This window comes from Trachemys scripta, chromosome 1 (genome assembly GCF_013100865.1).
Source record: "Trachemys scripta elegans isolate TJP31775 chromosome 1, CAS_Tse_1.0, whole genome shotgun sequence".
NCBI classification, from domain to species: Eukaryota; Metazoa; Chordata; order Testudines; family Emydidae; genus Trachemys; species Trachemys scripta.
This window is the reverse complement of record NC_048298.1, coordinates 314,378,178-314,398,015: the sequence shown is the minus strand read 5'-3', so window position 1 is coordinate 314,398,015 and position 19,838 is coordinate 314,378,178. Positions and strand designations below refer to the sequence as shown.

Here is a 19,838-nt window from a genome sequence, read left to right as displayed (position 1 = left end):
CACCCTGCTCAAAGATGCCAGCCTTCATCACCCTCTTGTTACAGTTTCAAACAAGCACCTTTATGCTTTCACCCATGCAAGCCCCTTGCCCTTGGGAGGAGCTCCCTGTAAATATTTGCAAAGCCAACTCATTGCCCTCCTTCAAATCATTCCTCAAATCTCTCTTTTGCCATGTTGTCTACAGAAAACTTGACACCACTTAGACAGCTGGTGTGCTGACCAGTATTGTCTCATTGATGCTTATGTTCCCCCATCTGTCTGTCTACACCTGTTGTCACTTGTCTTATACTTGTCTTTCAGTTCTGTGTTTATACAGTGGGACAGGTGACTAGTGTAATTGAGTCAGAATCCACTGTACGGTTTGCATTAAAAATGTATTGAAGATGATTGGCATTTAGATGTGACTTTCTACACCTACAGGGCCTGATTTCCCACCGCCTTGTCCCCTGTGAAGTTAACTACATTTGTGGAAAGAAGGTGTAAAATATTACTTTTCTGAACTGATCATGTTTCACACTCACTTTTGTGTAAATGATAACCCAGGGTGCAAGGTAGTGGAGAATGTGGTCCATAGACACCCTTTTTAGGTTGACAACATTGCTTATAACAGTTACTCCTGATTAAAACTGAAGCAAAAGACGGGCGAAACAGGGACATATACTTTGTGCAACAAGGATGCCAGACTCTGAAACAACAATTGCTCTGACAATATTCATATTTTTATTGATAGCCGTGCATTTTTACACAAAAAAAAATACAAACAATCCAGATTACTTAATATAATAGGCACTTCTATAGAGTGAGAGAGGCAAGATCAGGTCCATAGTTCCAAAAATTACAATTTCAAAGACATTTTGAAATTCCTACAAGTTCTGTTGGTGATCATGCATGTCGTGCACGCATTCATTTTTAGTGAATTCATAATTTAGGCCATTAGAAAGCCCTAAATCTGTTTTACATATTAAGGACTCACTTGTTAAAGAAATCAGCCATGCATTTGTGAGTGCAAAATAGAGCCATAGTTTTGGGGCATGGAAGTGCATGCCTAACTAGTTTACAAATCAGATCTGAAAGTATCCTTGACCATGTTGACCCTACTCTAATGGGATTTCTATTGAAATCCGTGAGAGTCTTGCTTAAGTAAGGATTGCAGGAGTCTGGAAATTCATGCCAGATAAAGGAAATAATGTATTTTTCTAAATTATCTTAATGACACACATGGGTTTTGCTGCATTTTACTGATGATAGATTTTTTTTTTCTGATAGTTTCTTGGCAACTCAGATATGCAGAGAAACTAATTTCAAAAGTCAGCATTATTATCACTTTATTATTTAAAAAAAAATGTGAAATGCAAAGATGTGTGTGTTAAAATGCTGCCACCAGTTCTGAGAATTTCATCAGAGGCAGCTGAATAGAAATTTAATGAATGCGAAAAGCCTTGTGCTCATATGATAAATATTATACGTAGGACCTTCTCATGCAAAGGTGAGGGTGCTAACCCACTGAGCTATATTGACATACGATAGTATAATATCATCAGGCATAATTTCATAAAGGAAATAAAATTGATTAAGTAGTGCTGAAAAGTGCAGTTAACAAAGTAGTACTGTATGTAAATATTTAACATAATTCGTAAGACTGGATTATTTAACTACAAGTGAGAGGCTTTAAGATTATGCTGATATATCAACCAGCATAATTGCTAGAAAAGCTATAATTCTACGTTAATAGGCTGCTATTTGAAATACGGATTATAGGTTCTTCTAATTTTCATTGAAACTGATTTAATTCTGATTAGCTTATTATTCTCTGCCCACGTATCCCAATGAATCCCTGTTGCAAGAAACTTTCCCGTGAAACGATGAACACCATTGAGATTTGCAAGGCCACATTGATTGAACCACCAGCCAGTGTTATCGCTGAAATTACTGCAGCTCTTCACAGGCTGCTCTTGGATAGAGCATACTGGGTTGCATCCATCATTATCTACATCAAAAGTGCTAAAGGGCATTGCATTCTGGTTATCTTCCTTTCTGTATCCTCGAAATGCATCACCTGAGTGAAACAGACCAGAAAGAAACTGCCATAAATGTTAAGATAATTATTTTTTGTACAAAACCAAAGCCCTCTAATTAATGCATAAATTGCATTTTTTATCCTCATTTGTTGGAAAGCTGCATTTCTTCAAACATCCAGGGTGATGTGTTGTGGCATGACACTACAACTGTGTGTGTGAGAGAGAGGGAGAGTTATGTGCTGGTGAGAGAGGGAGAGAAAGGAATAGTTATTACTGAAACCAGGAGGAATACTGAGAAGTGCAGGAGAATTTGAAAAGAGTCAGAACAGATCATGGCTTTAATGTGGCTTTCTAACAATAACTACTTAGCATGCATGTAATCTAGAGCTTTCTGTCCTCAAAAATAGAAACAAAAGATGGGGAAACAGAAAAAAGAGAAGTTGTGGTCCAGATTTTCAATGGTGGCCTCTAATTTTGAATGTCCATTTTTAGACACCTAAGGCCTGGTTTTCAGAGGTGCTGAGCAACCACAGCTCCAGGTGAGGGCTGTTTCAAGTTGGAATCTAAAATATGAGGTCACTTTTGAAATCTGGTCCACTGTGAGTGGCTCCGGGCCCCCAAGAGAGAGGAAGTCTGTAAACTATGTTCATTATAACACAGGAGTTCTAGGCTACCAGTCCTGTACTTTAAGCAGGAATATTACTACTTCCCACATCAGGTTAAATAAGACAAAGGACTGTCTACTGCTGGCTACCAAGAGAGACAAAGTGTGAAGAGAAGTTAGCAACCATCAGTATAGTTTTGGAGGAATACTGATACATTTTAATAAATGTGACGGGAAAACAAAAGGGCTGAAATGAGATGAAGTGTACTGTAAGATTGTTAATAGAAAATTGAAATACCTTTACCCGTTTGGAATGGCCTTAACTCTTCTTCGATACAAGTACTTAAATTGTGATTTCATCCACTACATTTACAGAACTGCCAGTGATATCAATGGAAGTTCTGCACACTCTGGGCATAATTTATTCTATTCAGTTTCTTTTTTCACCCTCATCAGCATGGCATCGAAGCATCTTTCAGTTGTCCATTAAACAACGTGACTAACATCTGAAAAACTCTTATTGACTTCAGTAGGCTTTAGATCAGGCCCAGAGCAGCTAAAGAATCAGATCCTTATTGCATTATATTTCTCACACTTAACTTGAATTTACTCAAATTCCTTCTTGGGGTGAGATGGGGGGGGGGATTATGCCTACACAAAAAATAAACCTTGGTCCAACCAATCACCATAGGTTGATTTCACAGCTTTAAAATTAATCATTCACAGAAATAATTTATTTTATAGAAAAACACAAATTAGAAATGGACATTTTTCATATTATCCTAACTAAATATTTCATCATCTCCACCTTTTTTAGACAGACTTATTTTAATACTTAAGAGCGTGGTCTTACCAGCAGTTCCTGAATAACGCCCTACATGGATTTTAAAGGAACACGCTTCATCCTCTAGCCAAAAGTTGTCATAAGATGCATAGGCATATGTGTCATCTTCAGATTCCAAACCCACATAAAGCATAAAGCTTGTTGTTTTCTGATTTACTATATGAAAAACTTTCCTCAGTCCAAGCCAAAAGTCCCCTGTGAAAAAAATATAATATAAATCACATAAACTTTGTAAAAAATATCTATAGAAACAAAATTATCTCTTCCATTTACCCCACTCTATTTCCCTTCCTAGACCAAAAGTAATGACTATTGTGCTGTTGAAAGGAATATGCTTACTTAAAAGGCTTAGGAAGGAGGAGAAGGTTCTCTAGTTCATCATGAAAATCTATGAACTGGATTCTCCTGTATACATGTCCTTACTCAGGGCTGGTCTACACTAACGCTGTGAGTTGATCTAATTTACGCTAGCTCAGATACTCTCCTATCGACATAGCTTCCACCTCTCGGATAGGTGGAGTACAGACATCGATGGGAGAGCGCTCTCGCATTGACTTAGTGTGTCTTCACCAGACCCGCTAAATTGACACTGCTGCATCGATTGCAGCGGTGCCAATTTAGCCAGTAGTGTAGACATGGCCTCAGTGATATATATACAGAAGCGAGAACTAAATTGCAGTATACACTGCAGGTGTACAAAAAATTGGGTGGATTGTCTGCTTGGCCACACATAATCCAATGTCAATCTTAATAGTAACATTGCTAAATGTTAGAGCCACATCAAATCTCAAACCCTCTTGATAACGCTCAAGGAGATAGAGGCTCAGATTATCTTTAGTGGGATTCTGCCCGTTCCGAGGGAAGGGCAGCAAAGGGCTGATAGGATTGTGAGAATAAATAGTTGGCTAAGAGAGTGGTGCTATAAGGAGGGCTTTGGGATGTATGGCCACTGGGAGGCTTTCGGGGACAGACACCTGTTCTCGCGGGATGGGCTTCACCTGAGTAGGGAAGGAAATAGACTTCTGGGAGGGAGGCTGGCTCATCTTATCAAAAGAGCTTTAAACTAGGAAGTTTGGGGAGAAGGTTGGGAGATGCACAGTTAATCTCCACGCCAGATTCCAGTATGGAAAAGGTGAGTAAAATGAGAGGAGACATAGCCGGGGAGATGAGATTGGACATAGGAAGGACAGGGGGGACGGACGCAAGGAGGCCCGCAACTTATAGTGCTACGAATGGGAGACAGGCTAAACGACATACATTAGGGTGTTTATACACCAATGCCAGAAGCCTAGGTAATAAAATGGAGGAATTGGAGCTCTTGGTCCAAGAGCTGAAACCAGATATCGTAGGAATAACAGAAACGTGGTGGAATGGCAGTCACGACTGGAACACAGGTATGGAGGGGTATGCGCTGTTTAGGAAAGACCGGAACAAAGGTAAAGGTGGGGGGGGTGGCATTGTATGTCAATAGTGAAATAAGCTGTAAAGAAATAATAGTTGATGGATTAGATAACACAGAGTCCGTCTGGGCAATACTCACACTGGGTAATAGGACTACTAGAGCCTCTCCGGGGATAGTGCTCGGAGTGTGCTATAGACCGCCGGGATCGACCCAGGATATGGATAAGGAACTATTTAATGTGTTTAGAGAAGTAATTACTAATAGAAACTGTGTAATTATGGGGGACTTTAACTTCCCAGATATAGATTGGGCACAAACGCTAGTAGTAATAATAGGGCTCAGATGTTCCTAGATGTGCTTGCTGATCAATTCCTTCATCAAGTGGTAGCTGAACCGACGAGGGGGGAGGCCATTTTAGATTTGATTCTGGTAAGTAGTGAGGACCTCGTTGAGGAAGTGGTAGTGGGGGACAATTTGGGCTCCAGTGATCATGAGCTAATTCGGTTTAAAATACATGGGAGGAGTAACAGAATTAAGTCAAAGACTAGGGTTTATAATTTTAAAAAGGCCAATTTTAACAAATTAAGGGGACTGGTAAGGGAAGTCGATTGGGCAAACGTATTAATGGATCTAAAGGCAGAAGAAGCCTGGGATTACTTCAAGTTAAAGATGCATGAGCTGTCGGAGGCCGGCATTCCAAAAAAGGGAAAAAGATTACAAAGCAGGAGATTTAGACCGAGCTGGATGAGCGACCGACTCAAAGGGGTGATTAGGAAAAAACAGAAAGCGTACAAAGAGTGGAAGAGGGGAGGGATTAGTAAAGAAACTTACCTTAGTGAAGTCAGAGAATGTAGAGATAGAGTGAGAAAGGCCAAAGGCCGTGTAGAGTTGGACCTAGCGAGGGGAATTAAAAGCAATAGTAAGAGGTTTTACAGCCATATAAATAGGAAGAAAGCAAAGAAAGAAGAAGTGGGACCGCTGAAGACTATTGCCGGAGAGGAGATAAAAGACAATCTAGGCATGGCGCAATATCTCAATGAATATTTTGCATCGGTGTTTAATGAGGCCAATGAAGGTATTAGGGATACTAGCACCACTACAGAGGGGCATTCAGGATGGGGGATTACCGTATCCAAGGTAGAAACAAAACTTGAATGCCTTAATGGGGCTAAGTCGGGAGGACCGGACGATCTTCATCCGAGAATATTGAAGGAATTGGCGTGGGAAATAGCAGGCCCATTAGCGATAATATTTAATGAATCTGTAAACTCGGGGGTGGTCCCGTTAGACTGGAGAATAGCTAATGTGGTTCCTATTTTCAAGAAAGGGAAAAAAAGTGATCCGGGTAACTACAGGCCTGTTAGTTTAACATCTGTAGTGTGCAAGGTATTAGAGAAAATTCTGAAAGAGAAACTAGTTGAGGACCTGGAGGTTAGTGGCAATTGCGATAAATTACAACATGGTTTTACGAAGGGCAGATCGTGCCAAACGAATCTGATCTCCTTCTTTGAGAAAGTAACGGATTTATTAGATAAGGGAAATGCGGTGGACCTAATATACCTGGATTTCAGTAAAGCGTTTGATACTGTACCCCATGAGGAATTATTGGTTAAACTGAAAAACATGGGGATCGATATGAAAATCCAGAGGTGGATAAGGAATTGGTTAATGGGGAGAATGCAGCGGGTCGTATTAAAGGGTGAACTGTCAGGTTGGAGGGAGGTTACTAGTGGAGTGCCTCAAGGTTCGGTTTTGGGACCCATTTTATTTAATCTATTTATAACTGACCTCGGAACCGATTGCAGGAGTGGGCTGATAAAGTTTGCGGATGATACGAAGGTGGGAGGCGTTGTAAATTCGGAGGAGGATAGGGATATCCTGCAGGGAGACTTGAACGAGCTTGTGAATTGGAGTATCAGGAATAGGATGAAATTTAATAGTAAAAAGTGTAAGGTGATGCATTTGGGGATGACTAATAAAAATTTTAGTTACAAGATGGGGACGCATTGGTTAGAAGTAACGGAAGAGGAGAAGGACCTAGGGGTCCTAGTAGACCGCAGGATGACTATGAGTCGACAATGCGACGTGGCGGTGAAAAAAGCCAATGCTGTCTTGGGATGCATTAGGCGAGGTATATCTAGTAGGGATAAGGAGGTCCTGCTTCCGTTGTACAAGGCGCTGGTGAGACCTCATTTGGAGTACTGTGTGCAGTTCTGGTCTCCCATGTTTAAAAAAGATGAACTCAAACTAGAACGGGTGCAGAGAAGGGCCACTAGGATGATCAGAGGAATGGAAAACCTGTCGTATGAAAAGAGACTAGAGGAGCTTGGGTTGTTTAGTCTGACAAAGCGAAGGCTGAGGGGGGATATGATTGCTATCTTTAAATATATTAGAGGGATTAATACGAGGGAGGGAGAAGAATTATTCCAGCTTAGTACTAATGTGGATACGAGAACGAATGGATATAAACTGGCCGTGGGGAGGTTCAGGCTTGAAATTAGACGAAGGTTTCTGACCGTCAGAGGGGTGAAATATTGGAATGGCCTTCCGAGGGAAACGGTGGGGGCGACGGACCTGTCTGGTTTTAAGATTAAGTTAGATAAATTTATGGAGGGAATGGTTTAATGGTAAAACATAGTAGTCAAGGAAAACCAAGAAATGGTAGGTAAATTGTATAATGGCTGACAGGGGTCAGGCTGGAGACTCTTGCCTATATGCTCGGGGTCTTACTGATCGCCATATTTGGGGTCGGGAAGGAATTTTCCTCCAGGGCAGATTGGCTGAGCCTCTGGAGGTTTTTCGCCTTCCTCCGCAGCATAGGGCGGGGATCTCTAGCAGGAGGGTTTCTGCCGATTGAAGTCACCTAAAACAGGATTGGGGACTTCAACAGCAGAGTCCAGGGAAGGGGTAGGGACGGTTTTATGGCCTGCAGCATGCAGGAGGTCAGACCAGATGATCATAATGGTCCCTTCTGACCTTAAAGTCTATGAGTCTATGAGTCTATGATAAGAACATGTTTGAGGTGTGATGCATTTATGAGCCTCAGACCATGAAAGCTTGCCCAGCATGGGTTGTGGTTCTTTCTGAAGCTGAAAAATTGTGAGCTTTCCTTCCTTTAACAAGCCCTGGTACTCCTCATTTTCTGATCTTTTCATTTGCTCACAACTTTCAGAAACTTGCAGCTATTGGGATGAAATTTTACAGGACCTAGGCTCTGCTTCAGGAGAAAAAAAACTGGAGTATGAACAAAAAGAGTAGAGACTTTTTAAGTATGAAATGAATGGGGGAAAAATACACTTGATCCTCCAGCCTTTGTGCAGCTAAAAATCCCATGGAATTCAGTGGGAGTTGTGACAGTGTGTGCCCAAAGAGACACCCTGCACCCCAAATTCACCATATTAATACATAATTGTGATATGTTTTATACAAAGTATGCCTTGAGGTATCATTTTAAAAGTCTTAATCTATTGAACATTAATATCCTGTTAAGTTGTATGTGCTCTCATTGTATATGAATCTATGAAGTTTCACTATGTATGTGCCATTGAAACATGTTGTGAGGTTGGGAACACCCACAAGCAGTCTTTCAGGTACAACAATAAAAAGGCCAAACAACACGGCTGGCTCATTGAGGAGAATACAAACACTCACAAGGATTACCTCAGGAACTGTGTACAACAGGAGCGGATTTACCCCAAAACATACCACACCGTGGCAGGGGGCCTCCAATGACAGGGAGCCCCAAAACATAGGCGTGGGAACAAGGGGTGCAGGCGGTGCTGTAGCACCCCCACATTTTATGCAGGGCTCTGCTGCCGTCCCACGCCTGGGGTCCTGGCTGCCGCCTCACACCACTTATGTTAAAACATATTGTTAGGAGCCCAGAACCACCTGGGCTCCTGAGGAGACAGTAGGGCCCAAGCCCAGCCACTGGGGCTGCAGCGCAGCTGCCACAGCTAAGGGGGATCACAGCCGTCCGCTTTGCAAGGACCCAGCAGTCAGGGGAGGCGAGCAGAGATCAGCACACGGAGGCAGCTGAGTGGCCGCCGATGGAGCCGAATCCCGCCTCCTCACCTTCAGGTGGGTGTTCAGCCTATGTGGATCTCTGCCCATTTCTCCGGGCCAGGCAGCACGGGGCTGCCACGGTGCCCCAAGCTGTCCTTGGCCATGAAGATCTTGGTGTCTCCTTCTCCAGCCCAATGGCGGCTTCACTCATGTCTCCGGGACACCTGGGGTCCCGGCTACCACCCCACACCCGGGGCTCTGCGGGCTCCACTGCTGCCCCACGGCCCACGCCCAGGTCTGGACGTGCGCCTGGGGTGGACAGGGGTCTGGCTTTCAGCACCTCCACTATTCAAAATGTTTTAGCGCCACAGGCATTAAACCTGGGTCCATGGCCCACCCAGGCCCATCTATGGCTACACCCTGGCTATTTCGGACATTTTTAATCTGCCTAAAATTGAGGTCAGTTTTTTAGCAATAATGAAGTGATACTTAGGCCTGGTCTACACTACGGGTTTAGGTCGACTTTAGCAGCGTTAAACCGAATTAAGCCTGGACATGTCCACACAACGAAGCCCTTTCTTTCGACTTAAAGGGTTCTTTAAACCGGTTTCTTTACACCACCTCCGACGAGGGGATTAGCGATAAAACCAGCCTTTGCGGGTCGGAATTGGGGTAGTGTGGACGGAATTCGACGTTATTGGCCTCCGGGAGCTATCCCACAGTGCTTCATTGTGACCGCTTTGGACAGCACTCTCAACTCAGATGCACTGACCAGGTAGACAGGAAAAGACCCGCGAAGGTTTGAATTTCATTTCCTGTTTGCCCAGCGTGGAGAGCACAGGTGACCACGCAGAGCTCATCAGCACAGGTAACCGTGATGGAGTCCCAGGATCGCAAAAGAGCTCCAGCATGGACCGAACGGGAGGTACGAGATCTGCTCGCCATATGGGGAGATGAAGCAGTGATAGCTGAACTCCGTAGCAGTAAAAGAAATGGAAAAGTATTAGAAAAGATCTCCAAGGCCATGAAGGACCGAGGCCATAACAGGGACACACAGCAGTGCCGCGTGAAAATTAAGGAGCTACGGCAAGCTTACCACAAAGCCAGAGAAGCAAACGGAAGGTCCGGGGCAGAGCCGCAAACTTGCCGCTACTACGCGGAGCTGCATGCGATCCTAGGGGGTGCAGCCACCACTACCCCAACCGTGTGCTATGACTCTCTCACTGGAGAAACACACAGGGAAGACGGTTCGGGGAATGAGGAAGATGAGGATGGAGGTACTGTAGGTAGTTCACAGCAGCAAGGAAGCGGAGAAACCGGTTTCCCCAACAGCCAGGATATGTTTGTGACCCTGGACCTGGAACCAGTAACCCCCGAACTCACCCAAGACCCTCAGGGCACACAGGAGACCTCTGGTGAGTGTAACTTTGTAAATATTTGTAAACATTACAAAAAAAAAAGCAAGCGTGTTTAATGATTAATTTGCCCTGGCAATCGCGGCCAGTACATCTACTGGAAAAGTCTGTTAACGTGTATGGGGATGGAGCGGAAATCCTCCAGGGACATCTCCAGAAAGCTCTCCTGGTTGAAATGGGGTGATTTTATTAAGGGGACATTCAGAGGCGCCCGTTCCTGCTCTTCTGACCAGAAATGTTCCCTGCTGTTAACCACGCGGTGGGGGGAGGGGTGAAGTGATCATCCCAGAGAATCGTGTGTGTGTGTGGGGGGGGAGGGGTTACTTGTGTTTGTGCCGCATGTTAACCGGGAAACCGCAGCCCCTCCTTTTACATTGAAACCCCATTTTAAATGGACAACCCAATTCATCCTTGATATGGGAAATGCGCTGCTGTTTGCAACCTTTCCCGCATGTTAAGAAGGTTAAAAAAGCCAAAACACTGTGGCCTACCATGGCTGCCTGCAAGCCAAAATATGCGACCTTGTAATGAAAGAGTGTACCCATTGTTCTCTAAAATGTGTCTTTTTTAACCACCTCTCCCTTCTCCTCCACCAGCTGCAAATGTTTCTCCTTCGCAGAGGCTCGTGAACATTAGAAAGAGAAAACGTAGGACAAGGGACGATATGTTCACGGAGCTGCAGATGTCCTCCCACGCTGATAGAGCACAGCAGAATGCGTGGAGGCAGTCAATGTCGGAGATGAGAAAAGCCCAATATGAACGAGAGGAGAGGTGGCGGGCTGAATCGCGGGATGAACAGAGCAAGTGGCGGGCTGAAGACGATAGGTGGCGTCAGCTTGCAGACAGACGGCAAGAGGCAATGCTCCGTCTGCTGGAGCATCAAACTGATATGCTCGAGCGTATGGTTGAGTTGCAGGAAAGGCAGCAGGAGCAGAGACCGCCGCTACAGCCCCTGTGTAACCAACAGCCCTCCTCCCCAAGTTCCATAGCCTCCTCACCAAGACGCCCAAGAACACGGTGGGGGGCTTCCGGCCACCCAGTCACTCCACCCCAGATGATCGCCCAAGCATCAGAAGGCTGGCCTTCAATAAGAGTTAAAGTTTTAAAATGCAGTGTGTCCTTTTCCATCCCTCCTCCCCCACCCATCCCAGGCTACCTTGGCAATTATCCCCCTACTTCTGTGAGGAACTAATAAAGAATGCATGAATGTGAAAAAACAATGACTTTATTGCCTCTGTAAGCGGGAGGGGAGGGTGGGGTGGGGTGGTTGGTTTACAGGGAAGTAGAGTGAACTGGGTCGGTGGGGGGGGTTTGGAGGGTTCATCAAGGAGAAACAAACAGAAGTTTCACACAGTAGCCTGGCCAGTCACAAAACTCGTTTTCAAAGCTTCTCTGATGCACACCGTGCCCTGCTGTGCTCCTCTAACCGCCCTGGTGTCTGGCTGCGCGTAATCAGCGGCCAGGCGAGTTGCCTCAACCTCCCACCCCGCCATAAAGGTCTCCCCCTTACTCTCACAGATATTGTGGAGCGCACAGCAAGCAGCAATAACAATGGGGATATTCTTTTCGCTGAGGTCTGAGTGAGTCAGTAAGCTGCGTCAGCACGCTTTTAAACGTCCAAATGCACATTCCACCACCATTCGGCACTTGCTCAGCCTGTAGTTGAACAGGTCCTGACTCCTGTCCAGGCTGCCTGTGTACGGCTTCATGAGCCATGGCATTAAGGGGTAGGCTGGGTCCCCAAGGATCACGATAGGCATTTCAACATCCCCAATGGTCACTTTCTTGTCTGGGAAGAAAGTCCCTTCCTCCAGCTTTCGAAACAGAGCAGAGTTCCTGAAGACGCGAGCATCATGTACCTTTCCCGGCCATCCCACGTTGATGTTGGTGAAACGTCCCTTGTGATCCACCAGGGCTTGCAGCAGCATTGAAAAGTACCCCTTGCGGTTTACGTAGTCAGTGGCTTGGTGCTCCGGTGACAAGATAGGGATATGGGTTCCGTCTATGGCCCTGCCACAGTTTGGGAATCCCATTTCAGCAAAACCATCCACTATTGACTGCACGTTGCCCAGAGTCACTACCCTTGCTATCACCAGGTCTTTCATTGCCCTGGCAAATTGGATCACAGCAGCCCCCACCGTAGATTTGCCCGACTGACTGGTAGCTGTCTGGCGTTGCAAGCTTCCACAGGGCTATCGCCACTCGCTTCTCAACTGTGAGGGCTGCTCTCATCTTGGTATCCTGGCGTTTCAGGGCAGAGGAAAGCAAGTCACAAAGTTCCATGAAAGTGCCCTTACGCATGCGAAAGTTTCGCAGCCACTGGGAATCGTCCCATACCTACAACACGATGCGGTCCCACCAGTCTGTGCTTGTTTCCCGGGCCCAGAATTGGCATTCCACGGCATGAACCTACCCCAGTGACACCATGATTTCCACATTGCTGGGGCCTGTGCCTTGTGAGAGGTCTATGTCCATGTCAATTTCCTCATCACTCTCGTCGCCGCGCTGCAATCGCCTCCTCGGCTGGTCCGGGTTTCGCCTTGGCATGTCCTGGCTCTGCATATACTCCAGGACAATGTGCGTGGTGTTCATAGTGCTCATAATTGCCGCGGTGATCTGAGCGGGCTCCATGATCCCAGTGCTAGCTATGGCACCTGGCTGGTCAGAAAAAAGGCGTGAAACTAGTATCTGATGGACCAGGAGAAGGAGGGAGGGAGGGCCGAGTGACGACATGGCGTACAGGTACAGGAACAGGGAATTAAAATCAAGACAGGTGGCTGTGCATCAGGGAGAAACACAAACAACTGTCACACAGAATGGTCCCCCCAAAAGATTAAACTGAAAACCCTGGGCTTAGCAAGCCATTGATTTCACGGAGGAAGGGGAAGCAAATGAATACAGAACAAATCTATTTTTTACATCTTAAGCTGGCAGACGGTGCAGCATGAGTGATAGCCTCTCCAGTACGATGACGACGGTTACCAGTCATAATATACCATCGTCTGCCAAAAGGCAAGGGGCTGCTGCTGTGTAGCAATGCAGCCCCACGTCTGCCAGCCCCACGTCCGCCAGCACCCAGCATCGCCCTCGGCCTCTTCTGGGTGCTTAGCAGACAATACTGGGCAATTGGCAGAAAATAGTATATTACGACTGGTAGCCATCATCATCGAAACAGTAGCATGTCTGCCCAGGTGGCCATGATTGACAGCCACTCCAGTACGACGATGATGGATACCAGTCATAATATACCATCTCCTGGCAAGGGGCTGGTGCAATGCAGCCCTACGGCTGCCAGCCCCACGGCTATTACTCATGCTACACCGTCTACCGCCAAAAGGCAGTTACCAGCTGCTGCTGTGTAGCAATGCAGTCCCACGTCTGCCGGCACCCAGAGGACATATGGTGACGGTGAGCTCAGCTGAGCTGAGCGGGCTCCATGTTGTCTGCACAGGTAACCCAGGTAAAAAGGCGCGAATCTATTGTCTGCCGTTGCTGTGACGGGGGAGGGAGGGGCCTGACGACATGTACCCAGAACCGCCCGCGACACTGTTTTGCATCATCCGGGCATTGGGATCTCAACCCAGAATTCCAAGGGGCGGCGGAGACTGCGGGAACTGTGGGATAGCTGTGGGATAGCTACCCATAGTGCAATGCTCCAGAAGTTGACGCTAGCCTTGTACTGTGGACGCGGTCCGCCGACTAGAGCACCTAGAGCATTTTATGTGTGGACACACACAATCGGCTGTATACAACCGATTTCAATAAAACCGGCTTCTATAAATTCGAACTAATTTCGTAGTGTAGACATACCCTATGAGTCTGGCAGTCAAAAACACCAAAAAATGAAGGCAAGGCAAGAAGACTAAGCTAAGCAAAAAGAGAGTTTATCATCTTATTTTAAAAAGTTTGAAGTATTGAATAGTGGACATTCATCAAAGTATGGGCAAGGAAACATCTGAATTATCTGATCACTTGCCGAGTTGTGGGGATACCACAATGACTGCAAAAGTTGAACAAGTGGACTCTGAAGTGACAATGGAACTACAATATATTGGTAATTTTGTCGAAGTAAGGGAAGAAATTGCCTAGGGAGGTTGTGGAATCTCCATCTCTTGAGATATTTAAGAGTCGGTTAGATAAATGTCTATCAGGGATGGTCTAGATGGTATTTGGTCCTGCCATGCGGGCAGGGGACTGGACTTGATGACCTCTCGAGGTCCCTTCCAGTCCTAGAATCTATGAATCTATGAAAACCTACCCTGAAGACACTGCATTATGGCCAAAATCTGTTTCATTGGATATGATAGACCGAAAAATGTAGGTAATATGAAAAATTTGAGAAAAGAGTATGAGGTTGGAGGATGAAAGCAATTTAGAGATCTTCATGAGTCCCATTTTCTGAGGATGAAGAAAAATGGGATGACAGAACTGAGAAATTGGTTGGTTTTTTTTTTTTTTTTGGAAACTGCTAAGGCAGTCTACTGTTATGTTTGCAAATTATTCCCTGACCATAGTAAAGGAAAGCAAACATTCATCAACGGACACTCTAATTGGAGAAACATTGCAAGACATATTGCTGATCATGAAACTCCCAAAGCTCATATTAATGCTATGTGTAAGTTCGTTCAAAGGTGTAAATTATCTGGAAGAATTGATTCTGTGTTATCGACTCAGTTTGAAAAGGAGTGTTCTTATTGGAGGAAAGTGCTGAGACGTGTTGTTGCCATGATCAAACTGCTGTCTTCTTTGGGACTATCTCTAAGAGGACATGATGAGTCATCACTGTCAAATCGAAAAGGTAATTTTTCAATTTGAATATCTTGAAATATCTTAAAACTTGAATATCTTAGTGAATTTAACAATTTTCTCAAAGAATATTTGAAAAATTATCAGTATTGTGGCTCAGGGAAGACCAGCTTTTTAACACATCAAACCTACGATGAATTCATCACTATAATGACAGAGCGTCTCAGAAACCAATTCACTGATGAAGTAAAGGATGCCAAGTACTATTCTATAATAGTCGATTCAACACCAGATGTGAGTCATGTAGACCAATTAACATTAATTTTAAGATATGTGACTGCCAATGGTAAAATTGTAGAGCAATTTCTTTGTTTTGTCCTGCTAAAATCCCACACTTCTGAATGTCTAGAGACAACTGTTTTGGAAATCATTGCAAATTTAGGTTTGGACATCAAAAACTGTCGTGGGCAGAGCTTTGATAACGTCACAAATATGGCAGGAAAATATTCAGGTCTAGAGGCAAGACTGAACAATGCAAGCCTCTCTGCTTTTATTCATACCATTTTCCAGCCATTCATTAAATTTAATCTGCAATGCTGCAGCCAAATCTTGTGAGGGAGCTACACATTTTTTTGACTTTGTTCAAAATGTGTATACCTTTTTTTCAGTTTCCACGCATCGGTGGAGTATGCTACAATCACGCTTGGAGCAGGCAAATGGAAAATATTTGACAGTCAAAAGAATTTGTGACACCAGGTGGTCTGCTTGTGCAGATGCTTGTTTGGCTTTGAAAATGAGCTGATATAAAGAAAACCTTATTAGACATAGTCACATCAAATTCTGAAAAAACGCGTGCAAAAACTGAAGCAAAATCCATAGCAATAAAGTTTGAAAAGTATGATATTGCTGTTTTTACTCTTTTGTGGAATCATTTACTTCAAAGAATTAATGCCATCAGCAAATTCCTGCAAAAGGTTGAAACAAATTTACTGAATGCTGCACAATTGTTAGCCTCAGTCAAAAGTTTTATCATGGAAATTCGAAATGACTATAGCTCGGTGGAAGCAGAGGCACTAACAGTAACAGAAAAATTAAGGTTCCTCTGATACATCTGACAAGAAGCATTAAAAAAACAGGAAGTTATTTTTCAATGAAACTAGAGATAATGAAATCAATTTAAAAGAGAAAGAGAAGATCATTGTTGAGACGTCAATGTTATTTGTGACACAATAATAGTGCAATTGCAGAGTAGAGGTGAATCTCTAAAGAAAACTGTTGAATTATTTTGCATGTTTTTTGACAGAAGTAGGAACGAAAATGATAAAAGCCACTACCGTAAGAAATTAAGCGAATTCTACCTAGAGGACATAGACACAAATCTTTTTGAAGATGAAGTGAAACATTTCATTCATTTTATAGAAAATGATGATCTTCGAGATCACCAGTTGATTTGTATAGACTTGAACGTGATGGTTTGCAAGCAACCTTTCCAAATATAGAAACCATTCTGAAAATATTTTTTACAATACCGGTAACAAATGCTTCTAGTGAACATTCTTTTTCTGTATTGAAACAAGTTAAAAATTGTTTGCAAAATATGATGTGTCAGGAACATTTGACAAGTTCAGCAATATTGACAATTGAAAGTGCGTCTTTACAAAATATTACTTACGATGACTTAATTGACAATTTTGTAAAGAAAAAGTGTAGAAAAAAAGTATCTTTTTTTTTCAAATTGAATAAGTTTCTTCAGAGGAAGTTAACTTTTATTTTTCCATTCATGAATCATCTATGCTTTTTATTTTTACACATTGTTCACATTAGCATAATGCAAATACAAGATTTCATATAGACCAGAAGTTCTCAAACTGTGGTCCGAGAACTCTATTCAGATGGAGCGAGGAAAGTTTATTAAGTTGTTTTTTTTATAAAGCGCTCTTACCCAAAGCACTTTACAATAGTTAGCTAACGGTACAAACAACATTTGGAAAGATCATTAAGTGGTCCACCGAGACCCTCAGCAATTTCCAAGTGGTCAGTGAAAAATAAGTTAGACTACAAAAACAATCAAGATACCTCACTTTATTTTCATTTACTTCCTATTACTTATAATATAGGAGGAGGATGAAGGAAAAAAGAATGAAAAACGGAGTGGGGAGATAAGAGAGAATGTTTTTTCTTGGCTGGGTCCTGAGGTGTGTGTGTGAAAATGAAGCTGCGCACAGGGCCCCACTAACTCTAAATCTGCCACTGGCATACAATACAAACCTCTCAGAGATAGCACATACCCAAGGGAGACTGTTTGACATATGTCACAGCAAAGGATCTTTTCAACAAGTTGGAAGAATATATAAAAGGGGGAAGTGACATCATGAATTGGCTTCACTCCTCTTACAACACAGCACCTGAAAAGACCTCAGGAACAAAGACTGAACTGGGAAAGGGGGCCTCAGGCGGGAAAGAAGGAAGCCTGCCTCTGTAAGGAAGCTTGGTAGGCTGTTTATACTATCTAATAGGGTGAGACACTGCTTGATTCAAATCCTATCCAGTTTAGATATTTTAGATTGTGTTTTTGCTTATTTCCTAGGTGATCTTCTTTGATCTGTACACCTATCACTTATAATCACTTAAAATCTATCTTTCTGTAGTTAATAAATCTATTTATATTTTACCTAAAAACAGTGTGGTTTGAGTGAAGTGCTTGGGGGGGAAACCTCAGCTCAGTTAACAAAGGCTTGTACACATTTCTCTCCACCCTGAGGGAGGGGTGGACTGGGTAATAAATTTATACTGGTCAGGCTTTTGAACAGGGCAAGACAATACAGCTCTGGGGTCCTAGGCTGTGGAGCTGGGGAGAAGCCTCCATGTAACTGCAGCTGGGTGGGTCCCTGCCTGTGTAAAGGTTTGTGTGAGTGCAGGACTCAGCACGGTCTGCAGCTTGTCCCAGCAGCAGAGTGTGAGAGGGCACCCAGGCTGGTGAGACAGAGGACTCAGTGGTACCCCAGTTCCAGGTTGCATCCCGGGGGGACCTGTCATAGGAGTGTCGCCAGCATTAGGACATCATGATTGGGTCCAAAGCCCTTTTTTACAATAAGAAAATATACTTAGAATCTGGAAAATTTAGAACGTTTATCTCTCAAACATATTAAATTAGTACCTGAAAGATCTCCAAATCCATCCAGGTATTCTGACCAATTTCTTTGGAAGTCAATTACCCCGTCGGTTCTTTTCTGAATCACAGTCCATCCCCCTCCTTTAAAATCCATATCACACAAAACCTAAAATAGAAATGTCAATGGCTAGTGAATATCCTCTGATGAACCACTTACTGATGCAGCTGCAACATGGAAAATAACTTTTAAAAACCAGGACATTTTCCAAAATAACGTCCTTTTAAAATGTATCAGCAAAAGTACTCTAAGATAAATGACTGGAACCAATAATGTTATAAGATATTTCTATATTGCCTGTTAATTGATTGGAAGGCTTGATCAGAGAATTACTGAACTAGTGGAACCACCTTACATATATATATGAATAAATATATTATCAGATGTGTTGGGGGAAGTACGTGTGTAGACACAGACACACACACCCATAAACATTCTACTATGTTTGTATTTATCTCAGTTTGAATTGGAAACATTTGCAGTGGGTATGTATTAATAATGTTCAAAATTACATATAGGTGCAAGAATGTTCAGTGTTACATTTCTACTTCAGCAGAACAAAATTGAAAAAAGACATTAAAGGCGACAAATATTTCATCACCATTTTGTGCATTTTCCTCCTTTGCTTCCTACTGATCCTCTTAATTTAGTTTTCCAAACAACTTCTTATCTGAGAATTTTTTTTCCTTTCCAGTATTGTTTGTTATGCACGGGAAACACAGACTCCTAACTGAAGGACTCACCAGGTATAGGAAGTAAAGAAAGATCTTTTTTTCAGATATATCAGAATCACATTAATTTACCCTAGTGGGATGGAAAACTCTGCATAAAATAGATCCTGATCCAATCAAGCACTTAAGTACATGCTTAACATAGGCAAGCGTGTAGTCCCATTGAATGCAGTGGGACTACTCACATGCTTGAAGTTCTTCACTGGATTGGTACCTTAGTAAAATTTATGCTGTAGGGTGTGTTAGAGATAGAGCCAATGCATGCGAGATCACATTCCTCAGTAGGGAATATCACATCATGTGCTTCACTTTCTCCTGCCATTCAAAACCTTTTGAACCCCAATATAACCTGACTCAAATATTGGCATACTCACCCATTGTCAGGGCTTGTGTACACTAAAGACATTTTTCAAATATTTCCCACCATAGCTAATGCTAGCTCAGCTGCACAGGTGTTATCAACATTAGGAGCCCTAGTGCAGAACAGTGTGCACCATTTTAGACATCATGTCACCTAAACTTGTTCAAAGGAGGTCTAATCATCACAGGGCTTACGGTGGCGGTTGCAGACAGTGACCTATTTATTTCTAGGCTCCAAATGTTACCAACACTAATGGAGCTGAACTCCGTAGAGCTGTAAGTCAGTGGGAGCACTCATGACAACAAGGGTAAGTACTGAGTACACTGTTGTTGCTCAGTAACTGATAATATAAGTGAAGGAAGGAATCCTGGAGCGAGTTTAGTAAATTGTTTCCATGTTCTGCTGAGTGAAAGCAGCAGAAAGTTTATGAGCCAGATCCTTAGCTGTGCCACAGCAGCATACAGCAAAGCAAAGGAGAGGAGTTGTAATGTTGGTCACCTTCGCCACTCCCAGAGCCTGAGTCTGGACAGGAGCCAGTTTGG

General features: G+C 43.5%; 1 protein-coding gene across 1 annotated transcript in view; it reads right to left on the bottom strand.

Annotated features, from left to right (window-relative positions):
* Positions 1 to 668: 668 nt before the first annotated feature.
* Positions 669 to 19,838, bottom strand: part of ANGPTL5 (angiopoietin like 5) — a 37,609-nt gene continuing 18,439 nt past the window's right edge. Inside the window, exons 6-8 of the mRNA XM_034758901.1 lie at positions 18,192 to 18,312; positions 3,476 to 3,661; positions 669 to 2,056 (exon numbers count right to left, since the gene is read on the bottom strand). Coding sequence (XP_034614792.1) covers positions 1,737 to 2,056; positions 3,476 to 3,661; positions 18,192 to 18,312 — 627 coding nt within the window. The 3' untranslated portion in view covers positions 669 to 1,736. The remainder of the gene's footprint in view (positions 2,057 to 3,475; positions 3,662 to 18,191; positions 18,313 to 19,838) is intronic.